Source organism: Falco peregrinus, chromosome 3 (genome assembly GCF_023634155.1).
Source record: "Falco peregrinus isolate bFalPer1 chromosome 3, bFalPer1.pri, whole genome shotgun sequence".
Classification (NCBI taxonomy): Eukaryota; Metazoa; Chordata; class Aves; order Falconiformes; family Falconidae; genus Falco; species Falco peregrinus.
The window spans coordinates 45178108-45205760 of NC_073723.1; the positions used below are offsets into that span (position 1 = coordinate 45178108).

At 39.7% G+C, this 27653-nt stretch overlaps 1 protein-coding gene across 1 annotated transcript; it reads right to left on the reverse strand.

Moving 5' to 3' along the window:
* Window positions 1-304: 304 nt before the first annotated feature.
* On the reverse strand, window positions 305-23274 carry YTHDF3 (YTH N6-methyladenosine RNA binding protein F3). The gene is made up of 5 exons (XM_055799275.1): window positions 22895-23274; window positions 20853-20877; window positions 14916-15001; window positions 11958-13550; window positions 305-1279 (listed from the first exon to the last, which is right to left on the reverse strand). Exons 1-5 carry the CDS (start codon window positions 22916-22918, stop codon window positions 1256-1258), a joined length of 1752 nt encoding a protein of 583 aa, XP_055655250.1. The 5' UTR covers window positions 22919-23274; the 3' UTR covers window positions 305-1255.
* Window positions 23275-27653: the final 4379 nt, after the last annotated feature.

The following is a 27653-nucleotide window of genomic DNA, read 5'->3' on the forward strand; positions in this document are numbered from 1 at the left end:
TGTACAGTCAATACACCCGCTTAACATTTTTTTAATATTCTTTTCCAGCAGATAGAATGTGTTGCTATATAAACTGAAACAAAAGATGTAATTTCTAGAAGTTAAAAAGTAGTATAGAATTACCCAGTTTAATACATATTCTAAAATTCTTGCTGCTTGGTTCTAACAAAAATCACGTTAACATGGCCATGAATGTCATCTCCCCATATGGATCAAAGTATTTTTCTCAAAATATTTTCAAATGGGGGAAAAAAGACCTGGATGTTGGGACAATGAAACAAAAAAATTTGAGAAACAGAGTATATGCTTGCTAAACAAGAATTATGTTTATTTAGCTAGTGAATCACCTAGAGGAGTAAATTTTCACTTTCATGATAGCAATCTGTCAGGCTTGCAAACACCCAGAAATAGGAATTAAAGATTACTTTAAATGTAGTTATAAAGGTCATAAAAAGTCTGATTTAGACTGAGGTACATTTACTCAAAACTGAGATTCATTGAGTGGTAGCAAACAAACAGTTCCTCAGACAAATGCACTTTTTTCAGAATACATGTTACAGAAAAAAAAATAAAGAAATGTGCATTAACTGGTGGTGTCCACCAAGCTGCATATTAATATTCTCTTACACCAAACAGTTTGAAACAAGGGAAATGTCATTCTAATATAATTTTATGTTACGTTTCATTTGGCTAAACTGCAGCTTAAAGTTGCTTTGCCATATTAAAAGATTACTACAATAATTTTCACATGAACATTTAGACTTGAGTTTTACTCCAGGACTAAATATGGCATGATTTGCTTTTAATCTGTTGAATAGCTAAAAACTGACAATTAAAAAAAAACTACAACAAAGAAAAAATTAAGTTGAAGCAATGTGAATCTCACATCATTGAACCACTTCTAATGGTTAAATGTTAGTATTTAACAAATTCAAAGAGTTAATGAATCCTTGCATTCGTTCGGTCTCCTGTGCCTTAGCTAGGATGCATAAATACAAAAGACAGCAGATACTGGTAAAAGCTTCAGGACAGAAAGTGCTTGACGAAGGTACAGTTCTCAAGTGTGTTTGGTGAGAGAGTATAAGGGCAGATGCACTGATGAGAACCATTACAAGAAGAGTCAATTTTGTGTTAAAGTGTTCAAAGATGTCACCTTAAGCAGAAAAAAGCTTTAATAACGTCTTCTTAGACATATTAGGCATTTCCAGAGTCTACATCATTAGTGTTGTAATTCTAGCAGGACATCTCCATATAGTTATTGTTTGTTTCTATTTCTCTCCTGAAAAAAAACAAAAAACAAAAACACAAAGGAAAATTATGTTAATACACACAATTCAATATTATCTGTTTTCCTCTCACTAGAGCAGTTGCATTGCTTGCCATTTCTCTAAATTAGGCAACAAGCTTTAAAGAAAAAGCTTCACTTTTTCAGGAACATGAAATACTTAGTTCAAGCTAACTTCTTAAAGAGAAACACAAAAGTATATGTCAAACTAAGAGGCAAATACATTCCAAAAAACAGGTAACGGAAAAGGTTTTATAATGTTACTTTTAAGTCACTTCTGATAAAATATACTGCACAAAGTAAACTGAGTAAGGAGACCAAGGGACCTACAAACAAGCAAGAGGTACCCTGAATCCTCTGCTTAACTTGACAAAATATGCTCTGTATTAACATTTAAATATTCTAGTCTCCATCCATTATTATCCCTGGGGAAAAAAAAAAAAAAAAAAAAAAAAAAAAAAATCACATTCCCAGGTACCTCATTCAGTGCCCCCTACAATAAAATGTTTCAGTGTGCTTAAGATCCAAAGGAAAAAGTTGGCCCAGTACCACCTCATCCATACAAACACACTGCTGAAATGGTGAGAAAAGCCGTTTAAAAAAAAAAAAAAAAAAAGCCATCCATATCTTTTTTAGAAATTACTTTTAATAGCAAAAATACAAAACCAGTGCGGTAGGAATGGCTGGAAAAAAACCCTACCTGAATGCAAGCCTGAGTTGCATTCAAGACCATACTCACTACAAAGCCCTCACAGCATTGCAAGATGTTGCATTTGGTGTAAAGGAATGAAGAATGTAATGTCACCTGTGTAACGCAAACACAATGATAAACAACTATGTACCATTAAGGTCTAAAATACTAATTGCATTGTACTTCTATCAGGGACTAACAAGTTCTGTATTCTGTATTACAAGTCTAAGAGAGCAAATAACATTTTCAGCACTTTATCATCATCCTCCATTTTCTCTACTTTGTTAAACATACACTTAGGCATTATGACTACCTCTAGGAAAAAAATAAAAGCAGATCAATAAACTATATCTCATTGCCTTCGTTACATACCCTCTAGACTGTAACAAGACACTGTAGGCTGACTCTAAGAACTAGGAATTTATCTCCTAATACCATTTCCTTTCTCAATATAGACTGAGCACATCATATAATCTTTTTTGAAAAACCTTCATAGAAGAAAGGTAGGTTCCCTCCCCCACTTAAAATAGAACAAAAAACTCCCTCATTTCCAGTATTTTTATTGTTACTGCATTACACAGCATGTTATAAACTGAACATAAACATAGCAGGGAAACCAAAATAAACCAGGAGGCATTTGAACAATCATTTCAAAACCACTCTATCTGATAGCATGCTGAAACTTCATTATGCTAGGAACTATTTAGAAAAGGTGCAAATTAGCATATAAATCTAAATAAATTCTGCCAAAAAGACACTATAATGAAAGAAGAAGATACATAACATTTATGTTGGTTATTAGAGCACTGCTGATGATCTAGTCCTAAAAACAACCTCCAAGTCGCTTCAAGATGAACACCAGAAAAGTAAAGCTCACACAGTGTTCTTGGTCACAATAAGCAGCTCATGGTCCAGGCAGCTGTATGTCTAAGACTGAACATTCTCTAGGGCAGAACTTCAGTATATTTAAAGCCAGAGCGATACTTGCACAATTCTGCTAGCAGTCATTTTTTTTCCTAGTTCAAAGAGACATGGCTTATATTTTCATAGTAAAAGACTTTTTAAAATGTGAGATTGTTAGTATCAGTCATTAACGCAAACTGGTATGTTCACAGTGCACATCTAGGCTGAAAACAGATGATCGCTGGCCTCATGCCTCACTATGCATGTAAGGCATGCAAAAATAGCCTGCTCACGCACATCTCAGATTTTTCCTCTACTATTAGCAGACTTCAACTGAAAGAACTGCACTAAGTGCTGTAAAACACTACTGTGTATTAAGTAGGAGCCTATGAAACTGTGACGTTAAATATCAATATTTTAACAATTTTAAATACTACCTATATACAAATAAAATAATCTGTTCCTGCCTGATTGCAAGTATTATGTACGTAACCACTGATTCAAGCTGTCTAGAAAGTCTCTCTGCATTGCAAACTGCTGCACAGTAAACTGACAGACCTTGTGCTTTGGCCCCTGAACTCAAAATGCATTTAAGTTCATAAAAATCCAAAGCAGAAAGGGAAGGATATCCTGATTATATGCTTCCAATGGACGAAATCAAGGAGGTGTTAGAAATTTTAAGTCCATTTTGAATTCTACAGAGGAAGAAGGCTTCAAAACACCACAAGCACAAGGTAGAGAAATTAAGTACTATCTGAATTAGAACAATGTGGGAATCTATTGGCTGGTTAAAGGTACCTGCCAGGTGCAGACCACGCAGTGAGCCGATTTCACACATGCAAATAAATTTCTACACAAACTGACAGAACCAAGTGAAGGTGAACCTAAAAATGCTTGGGCCTTGGAAACATGCATCAATCTAGTGCAAACAAAACCATGGAATTAAATGGTCTGAACTGGGAGGCTGACTTGATTCCAAATTTCAGTTCTCTGAACTGACAGCATTAATCAAATGATCCCATGCTGAAAAGCAGCTGCAATGCAACTTATCCTTAGATTAAACGAAATCTCTGTGCTAACAAAATTTCAAAATTCAAAGCAACCAAAATGTTCCCTGATCTGATTTGAAAGAAACTACCAAGATGCACACAACACTGGCTTCTGGAAGTTTTTGTCAAAAGGAAGGAAAATGAAAGAAGCCCTCATCTTAAGTAGCAAAAATGTGAATGGTAACCTAACAACCACCTTGGCTGTACTACTTCTTTTTCCAAGATCTTACAAACTGAAGCTCCAAGTGAGGGAAGGTAGACCTGAAGGAAGGACCTTTGCTTCTCTTAGACCAGTTGCAAGTGCAAGAATTTCAAGGTGTCCATTTTGAAAGCTATCCAGGATTGCAAGCTGGCACAGGGAAATTGCAGAGCTCCCACACAGACTCACCTCCAGCACAATCAGCTATACTTGCAAAAAAACCCCAGAATTTTGCCAGACTTTTGCATCGTACTAAAATGTTTAAAACGTTCATGACTGAAGCTGTCTGTTTTGCCCCTCTCCCAAGAGGCAGCGTTCTCACAGCAGCTTCAGAAGGCAACATGTAGCACATCTTTGTTGCCTCACTGCAAACTGTGACTTAAAGATTTAACTTAAAAGCCTTGCTCATCTGCAGTGTAAGCTACCATGTCAGATTCATTCTGTGAAGTGAGGCACAGGCACATATCTCTGCCAACTCTGCCGCGTGGGCAGGAACACCTGGCAGGGGCAGAACAGACAGCTGTAGAGGTGGCGAGAAGAAGCCACAGCAAAGTTCATGAAATCTCATTTACTAATGGCATCAGCCATAATCTGCAGTTTATTGCACTCCAGTGTACCATTACAGCTCTGACAGCATAAACACTGACCTTAGTACTTGAAAGCCACAATGAAAAACTGATTACTGAAAAAACTGAAAAACGCTAGAACTAGTCCATTTGTAACACGGACCTCACAGGCTGTTAACATGAACTACATTACTGAAACTTGAAAACAGTGTAAAATAAAGGTCTCTTAACTTCTCGTTCTTGAATTCCAAACCAGAGAGGGTAAATCTGAAGACAGAGATTACCTCAAAACCAGATAAAGACATTTAAATACATTTTTCTGAGAAGCACTTCTGGGAAAACAAGAGGGAAGGATCTCTAAAAGCCTTACACGGACCTAGCAATTTTTTTCCTGTGGAGATGCCATCCCTTCCTAAACACTCATTTTCCTCTGTTCCTTACCCCAACATGAAAACTACAAGGCACACATTAAAAATCAAAGTCACCACAGGAAGTCAAACGAGGTTTTACCACTCCAGAGCAGTTCCTTCTCCTGGTAAGCCTTATGAATTAATACTCAGAATCTGAGACCTTGCTGTTGCAGATCATTTGAACTCCAAACAGTAAATAAGGCTTTCAAGCATATAAATATTAAGAAATTCTGAAAAGGTACAAGATCTAGAGTTTATTTATTCTTCCTACTACTTTTGATAGCATTTTACTTATTGCAGTCTCTGAAGCATACTTAGCAATAGCAAAAATGAGAACAAATTACAGTAAAAAGGTAAGTAAGTTTAAATTTGAGCAGACACCTGCATTGTTAGTGGAACATGGACAGACCATATTTTTTTATTGCCTTTATCATTAGCTCAATAAAATTTTAATCCACATCTGAAGTTCCACAGCACAGTAAATAACAGGGCACAAACATTCAGGAGGCAGGAGTGGGGAAAGAAACGGAACTACTTTAAAGATGTTGACACAACAAGGAAAGGCTCTGCAGAAACCAAGTTTGAACTCCATGAGCCAGAAAAGCCCTTCCAGTCTTGTTTTCCCAGGTGGATACTTTCAATGCTGGATTGGTGAATTCTAACTACAAGTAAGTAGCAAGTGCTTCCTTTCAGTGCTGTACTTCATTACACATTTTTCCTCAGACACCCATGGGCAACAAGATGATCTTATTTAATTGCTCTGCTAAGGAACCCATAGTACTTCTTGGAAGAGAAATGCCATCCACTGCAGGGCCTACGAAATGCATTAGGGAAGAATTTCTCAGAAAACTTTTCTTTAAGCCTCACTACTCATGCTATTTGCACACAAGTAACTGAAATTCCAGTCTATCATGAGGAAACATGAACTTATTTTATCTTGGTTTCTCATTATATACTATATGAAAGTGCAACAAATGTGCAAGTTTATATTTGCTTTTTCACAACTGACTAAAAACCCTAGACACAGAAGCAAAACAATAACTACCTGTCAATACGAAGTACACTACCAAACCTCTGAAAATGTGTTCAGAAAGAACTGGGCTCAAACAGCTTAACATTCCTGTAATATAGCATTTTAATTAGATGAATCTAAAGGTTAAAAGTCAATCAATTTTGATACAAAACAATCCTAGTTCAACTGAATCTACAGAAACAGCTTTACTAGATATGCAAGATCTGTATGGTTTTAGAGAGCCATTTTTTCCAGCAAAGCACCACCAACAATCTTTACTCCAGTTTTTGCTAACTAGCCCATCTGTGACACGAATCAATGAAGCAAAGCTGAAGTACTGCATGGAGAATCACATAGGTAGCAACTTCCTTGCAATATGCAGGGATACTTCTTCCCTGCAAACTGCAGGAAAAGCACCCGTGTTCTAATCAGTTTGTTCTTAACAGAGCAGTGCAGTCTGGGGAGATGCAGCAGGAAGCAGAAGGCTCCCACATGAATTTTAACAGCTATTCATGCATACTCAAGGTTCTGCTTTTGCTCTGGAAGATTTAGAATTCCTCCTTTGCTTTTAAAACCACAACTAAAAGACAGAGCATTTAGAAAAGGTAGAGCTGTCACAGATCCAGATCAATTCATGTTTTAAGTTATGTCTTAGGCAGCTACCTTCACATTTAAGAACACTGAAGAATTAAGATTCCAAAAATGACTGCTCTCTTGAGCATTAAGGTAAACCATCTGGTTGATATTCCTAGCTTTTCCAATAGGGGTCCCTATTTTACAGGAGAAATGCGTCTTTTAAGTCCCAGAGTCAGAGAATTTAAACCCACTCCGTAAAAGACTCTGTAGGTTTGATCTTGTAGACAGCGATTTCAAACTGAAAAATGCAACAAGATCCATACAATTGCCACTATAAGCTAAGACGGCCTGTGAGTTTAATTACATTCCATCTTTCATTCAACAGACCAATAATGTGCTTCCAGGGCTGCACCATCTTTTCCCTTATGAGATAAAGGCAGGCCACACTGCTCAAACCCTTACATAGTCACTCTATATGATACTGTATTTTAACATCCAGACCTTTCCATACTATCCCCATGCTGTAATTAATTGTAAAACCTACCTCTGAACAGAAACAACTGACTCTACCAAACACACAGAAAACAGGCACATTTGAAATCCACATGTCTATCACAAGAGAACTGGCAGGTCATTTTTAAGTGTTTCCAAAAGATGCAAAAGCAAATGAAGACATGGTAAATAAGCCCACCATTCTGGGATGAAAATTCTGGATCAGTATGTCTAAAATTATTCTTGCTGCAATTAATCCTTTTCTCCTGAAAGCAGAGGTACATGCTCAACTCACAATTATCAAGGGAGCAAAAATGTGTATTGTTTCTACTTTCAGACCATATTGTTTTTTCTTAAAATAGACAAGAGGTCTGCAATATGACTGTCATTTATGAAGACGAAACTGTATATAAACATCCAAGTTCAAGGAAATTGCAAAATAATGGCCCTTGAAACATCAAAAGCATATAGGAAATGCACACATTAGAAGATAATACATAATCTATTTACTGTTTTGAACTTCTTTTAGATGTAAATACACAAATTTTAAAAAGTTCTCTGGTACAACTATAATTTAGCTCTATTTTTAATGTTGGTCAACTACCTGTTTTCCTTGACTTGTACAAGGACTGTGAATGTATCTATATTTGACTTTGATATTATAATCTAGTAGTTGATGGCTGGAAGAGGGGGGTGGGCTAGGGGGAGGAAGAAGTGTCAACAATTCACTCTTAATGGATGTTTTCTCCCTTCCTTCCTTCCAAGATATTTTTAAAAAATATCAAATCAAGCATAGTCAGCAACATCCTGGAGTGGAAAGGAGTTACACTGCTTAACACTGCAGCCTCATCATGACCCAATTATCAGAGAAACAGAAGTTACACTAGTGTGAGAAGGGGGGGGAATATGAAATTACTCAGCATTTTCTGAGTAATTTTGGTACTTCTCAGAGTCAGAAAGTTTTAGCTGTAACAGCACTTCTATTACAAGATCTGTAGTACAACAGGAAAAAGTTACCATTTTAAATGCTTATTTACCTGCCTATTTACAGGCTACCTGAAAAGTAATAATTCCAAATGCAAATTAAATGAACACAAACATACACCAAATTCCTCTACCTTCTCCTACAAATAAAAATTATTTATTTTTCTGAACTATCTCACTAAGAAAACAAATCTGAAGCATTCTACAGTTACGTGGAACCATGATCTTTTTTCCACTATATGCTACAAAAGTAGAATTCTGCACTAGAAAGCAACAAAAAAAACGTCCTAGGACAACAGGTAATTGCAGGTTAACAAGCCACCACCTGAGGGTGAGGAAGTTGTCAACTTCCAACTACTGCATTTTTTAAATGAGAGCCACATTTCATTTTGATCCATGTATTTACTGAAGATCAGGTGCATAACTACTAATACAGCATTTTTTTAGTTTTCAGTACCTTTTACTTTCCTAATGTAATTGCATGCTCTTAAATTGCATATTTTAAGACGTCCGTTCCGTTTTTTTAGATCTTACTGCTACTGCTCTCTGTTGAAAGACAATCAAACACATTTTTAAATAATCTGCAGACAATATGCACATTTGCACCACAAAGAGCTGTTCAAACTAGGGTAGGGACTAAAGGCATTTCAGATTATTTCAATATACTACTGATTCATGGGGAAATATTGCTGATTTCTCTGCTCCTTTGGTTAAAGATCACAGTACTTGTATGTTTAAAATAGGACCCTGAAACCTGAGCCATAAGATGGTTGAATAACCAATGAATGATTATTCCACAAATTTGTTTCCAACCCCAACTGTAGACACCCTACATGCACTAGGGTTACATCAAACAGTAAGTGTAAATACTAGAACTTCAGTGTTTACTAAAGAGACTATTCATAGTCATTTGCAAGTAACCTTTATCAAATGGCAAAGTTACTGAAGTTTCATGTTAATCACAAACTATTCATGGCACTTTGGTAAGTATACTGACATATTTTAATAAAACATACTGGTCATACTGGAAATTAATTATTGATTCCCTCCCCCCCACCCTAAGTTGTTAAAATTAAACTTTACAAGCAATTATTTTAAAATAAGTTAGCTGGAATGATGAACAGTTATAAATTAAATTAATAAATCATATGCTGTTTACTATGTTTAGGACACTGGCTGTATGACAGTTTGTTACCACCCATGGAACAACACAACATTAACTGAACTTTAAGGAACATGTAAATGACTACTGCTGCTTGATGCATTTTACGGTTTTTTAACATCAATAAGCATATTTTTTGAGACCAAAACACTGGAAAAAGTGATTGCCACAGCTGCCATAGAAAATGGGCATGAACTTAACTTAGTTCTACGGGCAGTAGAAAGTGCACAAATTTAAATACAGCTCCATAAAAGCCTAGCTGGCATGAGGTAATTAAGGATTACTCAATTAACCATAACCCAGAGCTTACAATACTAATCGTTGCATTTCCAAACTACTCTTGAATCATAGAAGAGTTAACAATTGTATGTTTACAATTTAAAGACAGGTTGTTTGTACACAGTGTAATAAAAGAAACCTAGAGGTTTAAAATGAACACTCAATCATAAGAGAATGATGAACTTTCAGTAGCTGTCATTAGTTTAATTTGGACTTCCTACATTGTAAGTACATATTAATTTGCTTAAGGCATATCTCAAATCCATCTAAAAAGAGAAAGCCTCAGAACTAGATATGCAGCTCTAAATATTTTTTTTATAATTTCCAACAAAACCAGTTTGTATGATGTTGGAGAATTATCAATGCCTACTGTGCAATTATCTTGACAAGTATGTTTTCTCTCAATAGTACCGGGAAAGGTAACTGTTAACAGACAAATGCAGAGTTCAGTACTAGAGTCATACAGATGCTGTATGTTTCCCTGAAGATATTAAGGGAAACAGCAATGTTATTTTATTATACAAATACGCTTAATCACAGTCATCTAGTTAGAGACCTACTAAACACTGCATTTAGTACTTTGAATTTTACATTTAGCATACATAGAAATACTACCAACAATCTATGTTCCTCCCCGCCCCCCCCCCCCGGACACACTGCATTTCATAGCTTCTTACTACCACCAAGGGAACAAAACCACAAATAAAACATTCTCTTCCTGAGTTGCTAGGGCATGTCTGAATTATGACTCCTTAAGATAAGTTTTTTTCACAAAAATAGATACTTTGAAGCAAATCAGTTATTTGTGGAGTGTCTTAAAACATAAAAAATTAAGGAAATACTGAAACAGAAAGGCTACAGAGAAACACAGTAACCTTAGTCCTTCTGAAACATGAGCAAATACCACAAGGAAGTTGTACTAAAGCCTGAAAGAGTCAAAGTTTTCCCCTTGCACTGAATATTAGTTAAGAATGTGGTCCATCCTCCCATCATGCAAGATAGCATGGAATTAACAGTAATGATTTAGGCCATACTCAGTTTTCTTTTTAGGAAAAACCAAAAGGCGTTACGTATCCAACTGGGTTATCATTTTGCCTCCAAACAATAAAAAACTTCCTACGTGACAATTTATTGCAGAGTTGTGCAATAAAACTACAAAATCGATTCTGGGTATTCACAACTGGTCTATAGGAGATGCAATGTGTGTTGGAAGGACCAGGAAGATATAAGAGGTGGAACCACTGCAGCACTACTAGAAACCTAAAAAATACGGAAGCTGTGAAGCAGATAAAATTCGTATGCAGCGAGAATTGTGGCAGCTTCAAGAAGTGAACCAGTTCAGGACTTCACATCCCACAAAGCACCTATTTAGTATAAACCCTAGACTTTTGAGGGTTTTTTTATTCAGAAGGTGGTGTGACAGGATAAACAGAGAGCACTACCACCAAACTGCAGTGATGCAAACTCCCACTTCTGAATACTTGCACATCATCTAACTGGTGCAATAGTTCCTGAAATGTTCCTCATCATGAGACAAATCGTGTATTTACAGTTACCAGCAAGCTTGGAAAGAAAATAAATATAACAAAAGTAAATACTGTGGCCAATGGCGAACACAAGTGTTATTAGTAGGGAGAGTACACACAAGACAAAGTAGACAAGTACTACAAAACAGCTTAAATTAAATTCTTTTCTCCCTCTTCTGGTTTTCTGAAATACCTCCAAAACTAAAGGTTTCTCTACAGATCTATCGTAGGCATACTTTTCTTCACAGAAATTAATTACACATTACTTCTTTCAGGAAATGTACTACCAGAAAGGTCCAAAAAATTATTCCAACACTGTACAAGTCATCCTTGTAGCACTTTTGTGTTTCACAGTTGTGAAATGGTATCAAGGAGAAAGCCTAATTTTCACAGTAATCATGCTATTAACATTTCATTAAAGCAGAATTTGACTTGTAATGATATGTTAAATAAAGTAAGCTTCTTCTGTAATTTCTGGTCTTTTCTGTGACATCCAGAAACTGTAAAAATCTAAACTAGAAGACTTCAGTTATGGGTAATACACTCAATTCAATTTTTGTTTACTTTGAAGGGTAAAACATGTCAGAAGTCCCTGATGCAGGCCTACGTTTGTGTTATGGTTAAACACACACCTGCATTAACACCACAAGTTACAAGAACTTAAATCTTTTCATTAAGAGCTAAATATCAAGTACAGACAGCTTGGTTAAAAAACACCACTTTCTGATTCAACTCTCACACACAGAAATTCCAGCTGTATGAAAAACAAGGTTTGCAAACCAGAAAAAACAGGAGACATGTTATAATGACATTGATTTCTTACCCTACGCATGGCTTCCTCCTCCTCTTGACGCTTCTCATAATGTGCAAAGTCATCAAAGATTGAGGTGGTATGCTTGAAAGTAGCAATTATTTTAAGCACTTGCTTGGCTTTTTCTAGGGGTACCTCTTGAGTGTCTCTCGAATTGGTAACCGGTTTGTTGTCATTGTTTTCCAAGCGAATATGCCGCAGTTGGTTATTGGGAACGTCTTTGACAAAGATCCATTTGACATCAAACTTCCCCTTCCATTTATCCTGAGACCAGACACCAGCATATGCATTGTAGTCCACAACAGACTTCATCTCAGCCACTCCACAGAAGTGTCCACTGCCATTCACACTGAAGAGTAAATACAGTGGGCCTTTTCCATTCAGGGACCGGTAAGCAGCATCCAAGCGCTTATTACCATGTTCAGTACTACACCAGATAGAGTACTTAATGGAGCGATGAATATCGTCCTCTGAATAACTTTTGATTATAAACACACGTCCATTCTTCAGATTCCAATCGAAGTCTTTGGGATTGTAGTTGTTTATGGCCTTTAGTTTCTCCAGCACTGGGTGCGCTTCCACACCAGAAGGTGAGGAGCTGACGGATACAACACCTAAACCAAAGTTCTCACTACCAGCTCCGTTGTTCTGGCTGAAGCCCACACCCCTATTACGAGGAGCTACCCAGCGGTTTTGCAGCTGTTGCTGCTGCAACTGGTGAGGCTGGGCCTGCTGCTGAGGTCCTTGTTGCTGTTGTGGTTGCTGTGGCTGAGGCTGCTGTTGAGGCAGTTGGCTTTGCACCAGTGGTGGTGGTTGAATTAATGGCTGAGGCTGCTGGATTATAGTCTGAGGAGGCAGTACTGGTTGGGCTGGGGGTGCTTTTACCACTGACCCTTTGTCATCCCAAGTTCCAATATTCATGTTATGTTTTATAGGTGGTGGTGGTACAGCAGGGCCCCCAATGCCCACATTACCTTTAGGCTTGAGTTTCGGCTGAGGTTTAGCAGGCTTCCTTGCAATGGCAGCCCATGAGGTTGGTTTAGGTGCTGAACTGCTAACTGGGGGCACGCTGTTTGCTGCAATGCTTGTCATACCTGTACTGCTCAGAGCTGAACCTACAGTTTTTGTTACAGCAGCCGTCATATCTCCACCAATTTTCAGTCCAGTCATGCCTTGTTCAATGCTGCTAATACCAGGCACCTTGCTCAGAGTATCACTGCCAAATCCAGCCTGTCCATCTGCTATGGCTCTCCCAAGAGAACTAGGTGGATAGCCATAGCTGCTGCTGTAAGCAGAGCTTTGTGTTGATTGTCCCTGAGATCCACTTGTCCCCCATGTAGAGAAGTCTGCATTCCCAGGAAAAAAATTAAATCCGTGCTGCCCAAGAAATGGAGGGGTATTTCCTAATGCCCCAGGTTGACTAAATACACCATCAGGTATGTAATGGTGTTCGCCATTACTCATCTGTCCATAAGTTGTCAAGTATGGCATTGGAGGGTCACCTGCAGTTGACCATGCTGCTTCGCCTAAAGAGTATGGAAATCCAATGGATGGAGCATAATAACTAGGCATATATGGGTCTGACATTGGTGGATAGCTGTTACTCTGCAAGAGAATAAAACAGAAATCAGCAATATAGACAATTATACTCAGCGAAAAACAAAACAAATTGTAATACAGTCCAAAACATTTTTAAGGATTATATGAAAGCATTTGTAACTTCCACCATTCCTCCCAACATAAAAGATGAACAAGGTTAGAAATGGCCATTTTTTTTCCTCAAGAGACCTTTTCAAAGCACTGAAGAGCTCCATTTTTTGTAATATATTATCTTTATTTTCAGTTACTGAGCGAGGCTTAAAATGCCTCTATGTCAACAGTATCAAGAAAATAACACGCTACTTTAAAAAACAAGTCATAACAACTTTAGTTTCATAAAATCCGAAAAATAGCTGCAACCATGATTTAAAGTTTTGGTATTCTTAGTTTTTTCTCAAATTTCTCACTTCTAATTGGAGACACCTGCCAGAACATTATAGTGAAAAGGATGGGATGCCTGTTTGTTTCCGAAGGAACAACCACCAAACCGTAACATTGCCACACTATTGAGAATGGGCATTAAGTACAATCTGTGGTCTAGCAGAACAAAGTTTGCTACCTAAATTCAAATCCCACTCCTAAAACTCTTGGGAAATCACAGCATTTACTTCTTGAGAAGATAAAGCTCCAAGAGATTTGAAGGACTACCCCCCTATGACTTCTGATGTTGTTTTGGGGAAAAAACCTACACGTTATCATCCACTAGCTGATGCCTCCTTCATGTTGTATTATTTGAAAAAAAAATGGGAGGGTAAGGAAAATTCTCAAAACCTTTTAATAATTTGCACGTTCTCCCTCTCTGAAGACCACTACAGCTAACAAACTTAACATAATGAATATTAACTTTTGACTACAGAGACAATTCTAAGCTCTGGAAATAAGTCATTAACTTCCTGGCAGAAGAGTTATACCAAGCTGTAGTAATACTAAGTTTCAATCTATTATGCCATCAACTGCAAGCTACTTCTACCAACTTCAAAGGAAATCATGCCCAAGCAGTTAATATTTTCTCAGAGCCACTGCTGTTTTGAACTGCATCCAGTAGATTATGATTTCACTGTGGGGTTTTGGTTTGGGGTTTATGTTTTGGTTATTGGGTTTGGTTTTTTCCCCAAGCTCCCTGTAACTGCATCTTTCTGAAGTCAGAGCAGAAACCATCAGACCATGCCTTTTAATTTCATCTTTTCCAGAATTAAGACAACTCTTCCTGTTTAAGATATCGTATAATAAGACGGGATACAATACAAAATTGTATTTCAATAGATATTCAGGCAAGTAAGTAATGCTAAGAAACTTCATCCAAAAATTAATTGTCTGGAAGTCAACTGAACTCCAAGATTAACTTAAAGATAGTAAACAAGGTTCACTTACCTGATTTGTCTGACTACTTAGATATGGCTCAAAATCATCATCATTTACTGCATCCTTTTGATGAATCGAACCGTTTTGTACTGAAACTAAAAATAAATCTGTATTAGGTATACTCTCTGGAAGATCTATGTTGCACTTTTAATCTAGATAACACTTCTAAATCGCCTGTACATTGAAATATTTCTACTTGTGCTTTGTTGAAACTGAACATATTGTTAAGCACCACTTTGGTAAATTTAAAGAAAATAGCTCATCCTGTTGATGATCCTGATCAGATCTCAGGAGAGGTCTGGAAAGATGATGTTGTGGCTTAACCCCAGCTGGCAACTAAGCACCGCATAGGCACTCACTCACTCCCCCACCCTCCCCTGGTGGGATAGAAAGAAGAATTGAGAAAAAGGTAAAACTTGTGGGTTGAGATAAGAACAATTTAATAACTGAAATAAAATGAAAGATAATAATAACAACTGTAATGAAAGGGAGAGAGGGGAAGAGAGGAAGAAAATCCAAAAGGAGAAAAAACCAAACAAGTGATGCACAATACAAATGCTCACCATCCGCTGACCAATGCCCAACCAGTCCCCAAGCAATGATCACAAGGCCTCAGCCAACTCCCCCCAGTTTATATACTCAGCATGACGTACTATGGTATGTAGTACCCTTTTGGCTAGTTCAGGTCAGCTGTCCTGGCTGTGTCCCCTCCCAATTTCCTGTAACCCTCCAGCCTTCTCCCTGGCAGGGCCTAAGAAACTGAGAAGTCCTTGACTTAGTATAAACATCACTTGGCAACAACTAAAAACATTACCAGTTAACAACATTATTCTTGTACTAGATCCAAAATACAGCATTGTAGCAGCTACTGAAAAGAAAATTAACACTATCCCAGCCAAAACAGGGGCAGATGGCAACCAGAGCAGACTACTCCTGACTATTCTTTCCTGTGCTCCACAGACAGAGGAAAAACTACAGGCACACCTTATTTGCACAGGCAGTAAATCCAGCGTTTCCAGAAGTACCAGACCAAGCGCAAATGTGCAGACCAACCAGATCAGACACATTCAATAGGTTCAGGGAAAGCTGCAACACACAGCTTTCTCCTGCCAGGAGGAAAGGCAATTGCCCACCAAGACAACCATGAAGGGCACTATTCAGCTATTTATTTCTGTATTTCCCACATAATATTATACTGTACTGCATTAGTGGCAGCATCTCAAGCTCTGAGGGGACAAAGCAAGACAGACACAAAAGCTGAAGTCCCCAATGGTGATCACAATCCTCTCCCAACATATATGCCACTATACACTGGATATCTCTTCCTATCTGCTCTTCTTCGCCTCCTATTACCTTTAATTTCATCTAGGCATTAATTACATCTACCTGATATTTTCCTGCTGCTCAAATTACTTGAAGTGTCTCTCTACTCTCCCCCAGGCTACTACTCATAATCAAATTGCACAAATTTCTACAAAGTTCCACTGTTTCCTATGGTGCAAAGCAGAACAGGGACTTAAACCAGCAATTTGGAATGATAAAGCCTGAAGATTAAGCCCTCTTCTCAAAAATAAATTACTGCTTTTCCAAATAAAATCTTTTTATTATCTATCAGATTGGGGGGGGGGGGGGGGCTGCAGGGTAGTTTTATAGCGATCAGGAAGGTGCACTGAGACACCACGCAGCAGAAGTTACAGCAACAAAACAGCAGATTTTCTGACAGCTTGAGATGCTGAGTTAGGAGCTGACTCCATGGTTTCCCTCTTTTAGCAAAAGCTTCTGAAAAGTATATACAACCATGTACCTAAACTTCCAACTTTCCTGGAGTTAGTGTTTAAGAGTGGGGTTTTTTTCTGTTTCATTGGCGGGGGTTGGGAGGGTGTTGTTGCCTAAAGTTCACATTGCAACCAAGTGGTGTCTGGAGCAAGTCACTTAATACAAAAAGAATTTTTTTCATTTTTTTTATTTCCCCCACATTTGACTTTAACACCTCTAAAACAAACTGCCTTCAAGGAATGAAAGTAGCTGAAAAAATGACAAAGAAATAGATGTAATTGCAAGGGAATAACCAAAATTCTTGAAAAATGTATTAACTTCAGACAGCAGTAAATGAGCTAAAAATTCGTAATTTAACACAGAAGATTTTTTTTTCCACAACAAATATCTACGAAGAAAGAAAGCAACTTTTGTTTTGAATACCTTGAAGCTTTAAAAGTCAGTACACTTGATACTTCAGTTATTACAAACTGGCACAGTGTGTATAGCCAAATATGAGCAGCAATGGTGAGCACAATGGGTTTTAAAACTTGATAGGACAATATTCCTAATTAAATACCAAATTTAAATTGACATTAGGTGTTAGGGGGTTTTCTTCCCATAATTAAAGAGTTTCCATTAAGGTCATTATTCATCCTGAATTTATACACAGTGGTAACATATGAGCTGGAATACTATTTTTATCTTTATGTTTGGCCCAGTCACACAGGGGATGAGCCTCAAAATCTTTTGTCCATGCCATGTTTGTTGCTTAGACTTAACTAAATAGTATAGAGAACATAATTCTCAAATACAGTTCTGTTATACCGAAAAACCTAGATGGCAGCATACAAATTTCTTAAAAGCACGCAACCACAAATAAAGGAATAAACAGGTGCATGTCAAGACTAGAATCCTATCAAAATTAATCTCCTCATACTGACAGCTAATCTTCATAAAATGTGCATCTGCTGTGTTTATTGTTTCAGAGGTATCTAAAGGTCACTTAAGACAGAATTATTTTTGGTCTGCCATTACAACTAACACGGAATATTCTTGTAAATGTATTTTCTTTCTTATTCATTCTGTATTGAGATCTTATGTTAACACAAAGTAGTTCTATACCAATATCCCTCCTAGAAATATATACCTTTCCCAGGGAAATAGCATGACTTGAAGTGTGTTTCTTTGGCTTTTCATTCTAACTTTACATAATGTGTTAATAATGAGGAATGTAGCCCACACACATATTTAACAAGAGCAAACAGATTAAGATGCATGCCTCATTCCCAAAATCTCACATTAGGTGTTCCAACTGAACAGGGCAGTGATGAAGAATACTAATTGAAACTAATCTACAGTTACTAAAAATATCTCTTAACAATCCAACCCTGAAAATACTGTATACTTCCGCAAACACTGTGCAAACATATCACGTAATGAGATATTGGGAAGAAAGCAGCTCAGCAAATGAAGGAACTTAAAGCTTATATTCTTTTAACTGCTACCATCCTTTGAATAACCACTTGCAAAATGCACAAATGATGGCCAAAGGCGTAAGAGTAATTTTTTCATTACAAGAAGCCATTAAACCTTGATTACTGTGAAGAATAAGTACTAAAAGAAACATTGACTATTTCATCCTTGTTTAAGCTTAACACTTACATTTAAAACTTCTATAAAACCAAAAATTATATACATAGATATCTAAACAGAATTCAGACAGCACTTTCCTATGACATGTGATACACTGGCACACCAAAGCAGGGAAAAACCAGGAGTTTCAGGAATGCGTTTCTCCCCCCGGCCCCTCCAAGAGATCAGTTCTGATGTCTTACGTCAACTGTAAAGCAGTTGACAACTAGAATAAGAAAACTTTCAAGATAGGATAATTTACTCATTTAAGCCTCTGAAATACCAACATTAATATCCAACACAATAGAACTGTTCTGCACGCTAGAACTTCAATCCCAGAAATTCTGGTCAAGGGAAACAGCACAGTACACCAACTTACAATCAACTAGAATAAAGCATGCAAAAAATTTACTAGAGCATACAAATCACCTACCTCCCAATATAATTTGCAGGTCTAATATTTTTTTGTTTTGATATGGAAAAATACTCTATTGACATGCATACAGCCCTTATTCTGTTCACTCACATTTTCTCATATGCTCTACCAGACATGTGGTCAGTAACCTTTTCACCATCTTCTTTAATGTTACTACTCTTATTCACCGAACCAACTTCAGATTAGTCTTAACAGTATCACATCTTCCCTTGAAGCTTCTTTAAGCTGGGACCTATCATGACACCTGAAAAAGATTACTGTCTGCTAACATGTGGTCAGCAAGGATTGCTGATACTAACTTAATTTATCCTCTTGCAAAAATCTGTGACCCAAAGCCATCTACTCATGCTGCACTATGCTTAAAGCTCTTAAAGCTCCCAGGACTTCAATCTAATGCTAAATCGTAACTTAGTTTCATTAAATCAAATAATTTAACAGAACGGAGGAGACTAATGGTTTGTTTCACTGTAGTTTTCATTTAGGTCATATTCTTACCAAAAGAATACATAGTAAATATCTATTATTTAAAAGAATGCAGTCCATAAAAATCCAAGCTCAGAAATGCAAAAATCTCTGCCTTACATAGCAAACTAAGAAACGTGTTTTAATTCAAACATTCTGCAGTATCCACAAATTATAGCACACAAAAATATGCTAACATAAATACATTAAAGTAAGGCTGACTTGTGCACTTTCACTATTAAACAAGCTGCAACATAACACCTAAACAGAACTGCTTAATACTTCCTCTCCAATTCATATATATATAGTTCAGAAACTACTTGTACGATTCTCTAATAGATGCATCTCAATAATGTCAGTAAAACTGAGATACGGTAATTCAAAGGATATGAAGCCATAAACTACTCGCTAAAATGAATATGACTTTTCTCATTCACGGGCAACATGGAAGGTATAAACACAAACTATTTTAAAGACACAAAGAAACAGCTTAAAGCTCCAGTTTGCAAGAGAGAACAAGTATTCAAGAACGACCAAACTGGGAAGGTAAAAACAAGCTCATTTTTCACTGAACGCAGAGAAATTAAAAGTGGCCAAATCCAGCAAAATTCGCAAACTATTTGCTACCTCATAAGTGATGCATGTGATAAGCAGCAGATAATCTGCACAGAGGCTAGAATATGTACGTTGTGGATAACATTGAATGACAGTTCACAGAGAACAATTAGATTAGTTCAGATAATGAACAACAGGGGGCAAAGAATACATGAGCTCAAAAAAGAAAATTTCTTATCTGCATGAAGAAATAATAACCATATTAACACACGAAGGTACCTGTGTGCATGCTATTCTAACAGCTCAGCTTGCTGAGCACCTAAGAATTAAATAGGCACAAATGTACTAATTAGGCAAAACAATTCCCAAATAGAGTATCAGTCTTTATATCAAAGATAACAAATTCCAGACAAGAAACAAATCGTAAGACAACCTGAGATGCTGTTTATGAGACTTGCCAAGAATTTTATACAGAATAATATTAAGCAGTTAGCTCCTTGTTTCTGTGGGAGAGAAGAAACCCCGCTGAGTATGGTATTTAAAAACTAAAATGTTGACAGAATCATGAAAAAAGTAGAAAAGCAGAAGACCTACAAACACTGAGAGAATATTCTATACTGACACTAAAATGAAAAGCCTACAAAATTTCTGAGAATAAGGAAGGTGATGTGTTCTGCTCACAGATATGAGTAACTAAATAGTCATGTGGCTGCTGTCTCGCAAGCTGGGGAAGCTGTTCAAAAGATTCTTCCTGATGATTCTAGCACACTGATTCTATTCACTGCACAGAAAGGCCCAAGGTGTACTGTTAAAAGAGATTATACAAGCATATCATAAAGTCAGCTAGAAAGAAATAGCTATGTTATTGTCTGACTTCTGACATTAAACTTTATTTGCAAAATAAAACATTTTAAATTTATGTACCACTGTGCCACAGTAAAATGGTGGGAAATAACATTTTGGCACACAATTCCCTGTCATCTTGCTCTGAAATAAAACACATCCTATAGCTACATTCTCTTCCCACAATTGTCTGAAGACAGATTAACCTCCATAAACAGCAGCATTAGAGACTTATACAGAAATACAAGGAATCAACTTACCTTTATTTCCCTGTCCTTTAGGTCTCTGTATATAGGAAAGGTGGGGGGAGGGGCAGGGGGAAGCAAAACAAGTTCAGTTAGAATCCTCTAAAGTTTACTTCAGGGTAATTCCATTTATTTGCCAATTCTGTTCTTTTAAAACTAAATACCCATTTAAAATATTATTTAAAACATTAGACTATATAAAATAATACCACATAAAACATTACAAAACCCAAAAAAAAAAATTTTAGAATTGAAAAACTTCACCAAAACCCATTAAAATAATGTAGTCTTTTACAGCATGTGAAGTTTAAATGGTATCAAAAACCTGATCCCGCTGCCCCCAAAATACAAACAATAAACAAAGCATAGAGTAAAAGAACAAAGAAAGTTAGTAGCTTAAGATTACTGCCAGTAAACTTCATTATCATATGTCATCTTTTAAGTTGACTGATGGGTACTTATCAAAGAATAATCTACAATGCTTTTTTGATATACAAAGGAATACACAGCAATACTGTAAGCTCAACTAAGAGTTGCATGTCCCTCATCCATGCAATTACATTGAGAAAATGATACGCTCTATATGAAGCTTTCACACAAGGAAATAATACCTTAAGGAGGATTTTATTTTTTTTTAGGATTAGTCATTACAAAACACTGTTAATCTGTCATGTACTAAGAATCACTGTAACAGTACAAGTTACAGTATCCTTAATTTCTCTATAGCAAAATGTAATAGCTTAGAAAAATAAATGCTAGCCCATGAAAATCTAAGTCATCTTCTCACACATGTACAGCTAAGCATGAGTGGGTCTTCAGGCTCTCTTAACAATTTTAGTCCTAAAAACCTCAGTATTCAGAGGTTTGCAAGTTCAGGAGGCAATCACCTCCATCTTGCTTTTATGTGCATCTGTCTCAGAGTTATCACAAGACTGTTTAACACAGCTCCATCTAAAGCTGCACTGGTTAGTCAACTCTCTCTCCCAAAACTGGAGAAAAATCTCTGTAATCTTAAACACCCCAACCACCTCATCTTTTGGGATTAATCTAATCCAGACACAAAGGCATGCAGAAACCAACAAGAGACATAGAACTAAAAAAGTTGGGAAGAAGCCACCTTCGTGGAAAACAGAGCAATGAAAAGCTAAGAGATCACCGAGCTATAAATAAGCACATAAAAGGAAACTGGAGAGCATGCACAGGGACAAAAGAAACAAAACATTAAAGCCGCAGAGAGAAAATAAAAGGGGGCAGAAGACTGCACGGCCAACTTTTGGGGAGTGGCAGAGGCCCAGAGAGGAAGCAGAGACCAGGACAGAATCGCTTCCAGCCAGCCAGCACGGCCAGCAGAAGCCTAGCAAAGACACAAAATGACAAACTCTAAGGTCCATGAAGAACCAACTAAAATAGCGCAGCACCGCGCAGGGAGAGCGGCGGGAAGAAGCGGGAGGCCACGGGGAAGGAGCAGAGGCCCGAAGGAAGAAGAGGTGGGTGAGGAGCGAGAAAGGCACGAAGGGAGGCGGCAGCAAGGAGCCAGAAGGAATGAGGGGTGCGCAGGGGAGAGGGGAAGGAGCCGGGCACGGCGGGGAGCTCGGCACCGAGGTGCTCCCTGAGCGGAGCGCGGAAACGGGCGCCCGGCGGGGCTTGGCGGGGGGGCCGGCCCGCCGGTGGGGACGCGGAAGGGGGCAGGCCGGGAGAGGGCCGAGCCGGCGAGGCGGCGGGCCCGGCGGCGCGGAGCTGAGCGCCGGCGGGCCCAGCGGGCGGGGAGGCGGAGCGGCTCTGGCGCGGATCACCGATTATAAATAGGGGCTGCCAAGCTGGGAAAGGGCCCGCCATCCCGGGCGCCGCCGGCTCCGATTGATCGCCGCTGCCCATGGCGGCAGGGAGGGAGGGAGGGAGGAAGGAGGCCGCTAACCGCGCCGCTCCGGCGGCGAGGGAAGGTGCAGGTAGCCGCCCGGCCGCCGCCCCCCCCCCCCCCCCCTTCCGGGGCTAACGACGGGCCAGAGAAGAGGAAAGGGTAGGGAGAGGGCGGCCGCCCCTCCCGCCCACGGCCGTACCTGGTCGACGCTGGTGGCTGACATTATTCACGGGGAGCCGCGATCCCCTCGCTCCGCTACGCCTGGGCCTCGAGTGATTCCGCACGCCGGGGCCGCTCGCCCGCCCGCCCGCCGCGCCGCTCGCCTCCGCCGCCTCCTCCCCGCCGCCTGATTGTCGCCGCCGCCTGGGCTCGCTGCCGCCGCCGCCGATCGAGTTCCCGCTGGAAGGAGCCGGCCGGCCGGACGCAGCGCCGCTTCCCCCCCTGCTCTGGGCTCCGCTTCCCCACAATGGCGGACGGGCTCCGGCTCCTACTTCCGCTCCGCGGCGCCCTGACCTTCCGCTCCCCCTCCGCCGGCGTCGCCACTGACCTTTCCCTTCCCGTCCCCGCCTCCATGTCACGTGGAGCGGGAAACAGCCTCGCGCGCGCCCGCCGACGGCGGCTCCGACGGCGCGGGGGCGGGGCCTGCGGCGTGCAGCGGGGAGTGCGCGTGCGCGCGGGGGGGGGGGGGGGGGGGGCAGGGGGCGCGGAGGCGGAAGGAGCTGGTGCCTCCCCCATCCCCTCCCCGCCCGCGGGCCCGGGACGCGCATGCTCCGCGGGGGGAGCACTGAGGAATGCTCGGGCCGGGGGCGTTAAATAACGCTCATTGCCTCCGCTCTGCCGCGTGTGTGCCGGGGGGTGGCGGCGTAGCGGGGCCTGCGGCCGGCAGGGCTGCGCGGGACCCCAGCCTGGCCGCTGCTGGTGGCCGCCGCTGCTCGCGGTGGGTGGGCGGGCGCCTCGGGCCTATCCCGCGGCGGCTCCGCGGGGGTTGTACGCGGCAGCCTGGGAGCGGTCCTCGCTGCTGCGGGGCGGGGCCTGGGGCTGGAGCCCGAGCCCGGGCTGCCTACCGCCGCGGGCGGGCATCGCTCCGGGATGGCGAGGTTACCTGCTCGTAATGTGTACTGTGCAGCCCCGTCCGCCTGGCTCCGGGGCTGGCCTTCGCTGGGAAGCCCGTGCTTTGGGGGAGGTTTGGCGGGACAACAAACAGCAGTTCGTCAGATGCCAGGGTTTTGCGTCGCTGCTTCCACCTGCACCGTTACAGGGAGTACATGGGCCCCGAGCAGTGCAAACACAAGCTCAGCAGTTGTATAGGGGCTTCCTGTAGCAACCAGCAATAAAAGCCAAGAGTGCTTCAACAATGCCACAGGGGAGAATTAAGCATTTATAGATTTTAATCTGAAAAGTCAGCACTGTGGTTAGTATGCTGCTTAAGAGTTTTGAGGAAAGAATGCCTTAAATCCCATCCCACTTGTATAAACATACCTGTCAGGGCAACGGGAAGGTAGCTTTCCTCAAGACTTCCAGTCTTAAGTTGCTTTTGAGATTTTGGTGCATGTGGTTTTAATTTGCAAAGTAAAGGGTGGTGGGTTGTCTTGTGGTGGTGGTTTGGTGCGATTTTCTTTAGCAATTGCACGAAGTGATCCTGGGAAACAACTAGTTAAGTAACAGTTCTGGATGGAGAGTCAGGTTATAGTGGATACATCACTTCTTACTGTTGTCAAAATTTGAATGTACCGAAAGTTACCCAAAACTGGCGTAGGTAAGACTTGCAGAGTGCTCGTTTACTCTGTTACAGTGAGGTCTGTTATTTTGACAACCATCCATTAATAAACATGCTAGAGTCCAAAGGAAAGCAACAAGGATGATGAAAGATCTGGAAATCAGGATCTAAAATAAAGGATTGAAAGAAATTGCTTTGATTGGACTAGGAGAAGAACGAGGACTGATACAAAGAAAGTCATGAAATATGCATAAAAGTGATAATTTCTGTCTGCATTCTTTCAAACAGAATAAAATGCTATGGATTTAAACTGCAGCTAGCAAGGTTAAACTTGATCTTCTCTTATGACACCTGGATGAACTGGTTGACCTTTAGTAGATCTGCAACCTTAACTTTGGATAGGACTCCTTTAAAATGCCATCAAAGCAAGTAAGACTGCACCCCCACCTCTGTAGCACCACAGTTACAAAGCAGGTGGGACTCTCAGATTCAGTTTTTCAAATTATATTTCTTTTGCTTTTCTCCTGTTTTCCTACTCTATAGGCAGCTATGGCATGAGGGAATTCTTGCTTCTTGGTGAAGTGGTTCTAATTTACATACAAAAAGGTGGATTAGATAGAGGAAAAGTAAGAGTCAAGCAGAGCACAGGTGTTTAGGTGGAAAGAGTGTCCACATTGGATGGTTTCCTTACCGGTAAGCTAGACATTCGTTGCTACCTTTGGTTTGTTGGGGGATTTGTTTGTTTCTTTTCCTGGCATCTCCTATCTTTATTCATTTAACCACAATGAAGTAACTTCAGCCCCAAAATACATTTTGGTGTGGTGATGAGAATACTGCCATGAGAAATGTGGGTTTTAATCTCTTCCCACTGAGGAGAGAACTCAGATCTCAGTATTTCTTAGGTGATGGGGACTGCTGGCCTTGGGTAAGTCCCACAAAGTTACATGTTGGATAAGCCATTGAAAATGCTGTTTTTTGTCTTAGAGACTTGACATCAGGAACACTTAATAAGAATCTGCAACATAGGTCTGTTAGGGAATATGGGCCAATGAAACAACAGGCTTTAAACCATCTACTTGCCGGTTCTCAGGATTTTTTAAAAAACTATCTTTGGAATCTTAAAATTACATTAAAGTGCCATTTTTAAAAATGTTTTTGACCCTCCTCAACAGACAAGTCTTGAAAGTAAGCATCTGAGATTTTTGAAAATGGGCATCAAGAAAGGAGGACTGAAATTTATTCTTTAAGATCTCACTGGTTTTGACCCAATGCCATTAATTTTGTGAGGTTGACAGTTGTTTTTTGAATGTTTTTGGGGTTAAACATTGCTCTTTTTATAGAAGTACTGTATTGCCTTTGAGAAAGTGCTGGCCCCTAGTGACTTAATAGAATCTATTCAGTTAAATATGCAATGTAATAGTGGAATAAATAAAAGCAGTAGAAATTTTGAGCTCAGTTTATAATAGTTGCTGTTATTTGTGTGACAGAAATCCAATGTGCTGCAAATATTTCCAGTTTCTGATAATGTTGGTATCTGTGCTGGGAAGTCATTCTACATTGTTCCTCGTTATCTATACCACTAAGAATGTGGTAGAGTGAAAATTATCCTTAAAGAAAGTGCAAGTTCAGCAGGATTCCAGTCTGCATTGCAAGCTTAGGCTCAAATGAACCTTTTTGAAGGGGAATATGGCAAGCCTCTGAGGACTTGCTGGAATGCCATGCGGCAATTAGTTCTGTAATTTTATAGTTCAATGTGGCTCTAGAGACTTTAGAAATATATACAGTTCAGTCTTCAAAAGGCTTTTAGGCCTCTCTTTTTTGCCCCTTCACATCTTCTGTTGTCTGGTAGTTACATTCAGGAGTGTCATTTGTGATCTTAGCTTGATTCTACCACCCTTTGCCATCAGATTGTCATATTGAAGTCATCCACTTGCATGACTTGTAAAGTTGGTGCAGATGGAGCTATGCCTAAGCTGCTATGCCAGCACTTTTCTGAATGGACTTAATTGGACAGGGAATGGTAACCAACAGTAACGTTGTCTTCAGGACTCCACTTCCCCCTGGTTACTTGAAATGCATACCAAACGGATGTGTGCTCCTGACCCTGAAAAGGTCTTGGGGCCTTTCTAGAAATGTAGCTCTAGACTACAGCAGAGCTCAGGAGGAGGACAAATTCTCTTCGAAACCATGAAATCAGTAGGCCCTTATCAAAGTCTTCCCTGTTATATTCAACAAAACCTTTTGGATTTTTCCTTTACTGCTTTCAGGGTAGTGATTGTGCCAGCTTAATGGCAAACTTACACAGCAACAGGATGACTGTGTTTACCCTTTTGAGATAGATTGTTCCCTTCGGCTTCACTGGACAAAACTAGAAGAAGAACATACATATTTTATAAATTAGGAAAACTGTTGGAGACACATGTTGCTAAGCTCACAGAAAAGGTAACAAAGATTCTTTCCTTAGCCAGTAAAATATAAAAATGACCAAGCCCAGATAACCGTTATCTTCTTGTACATCTCACAGGCTATCACTGGACGGTGCTTTGTCAAGTCTTGGGTACAGATAGAAAGTGCCCCAAGAATCTTACAAACTAATACTAGCCAAAAGACAAACCGTAAATAGTATGATGCCTCTGTTTCTCAGTGCAGCCTAACAGCTCAAAAAAATTATGAAAATCTATGTTAAATAAGTAGAAAATACATGCTACTAATTCCTGTTTCTACTGCCTAAAAAAAAAAATATATCAGTGGATTATGATGTAGCATTGGTGAAAGACCTTCTCCAACCAGTAAGCTGGACCAGGCTTCAGATATTTCCACCAATCAACATTTTTATGATTATCTGTGATTGAGGGAGCCTGCGAGTGGTTCATGGGACAAAGTCGAAGCTCAGGTGTAGGTCACTGCTGAGGAACGTGCCTTACAGAGTGTCTCAGTTATTAGCACACCTCCAGCTGACCTTGGTGTTGCACCTGTGCTCCCTGGCTCTGGGGTCAAGAGACTGGGATGCCCAACTTCACCTGGCATGAAGGGTCACCATGTTGGTGAAAGTCTTCATAGCTATAAGTGAGTGAAAACCAGAGATCAACTGCAGATAAATAAAAAAATTCCCTCTCTGTGTGTAAGATTTAATAGTTCTGAGCTATTAAATATAGGACTATATAAATACTTCATTTTATATATATGTCAGTTGTAATTGAACAGCTGAAATTTAATCCTATGCTGAAGGCTATGGCAGGTC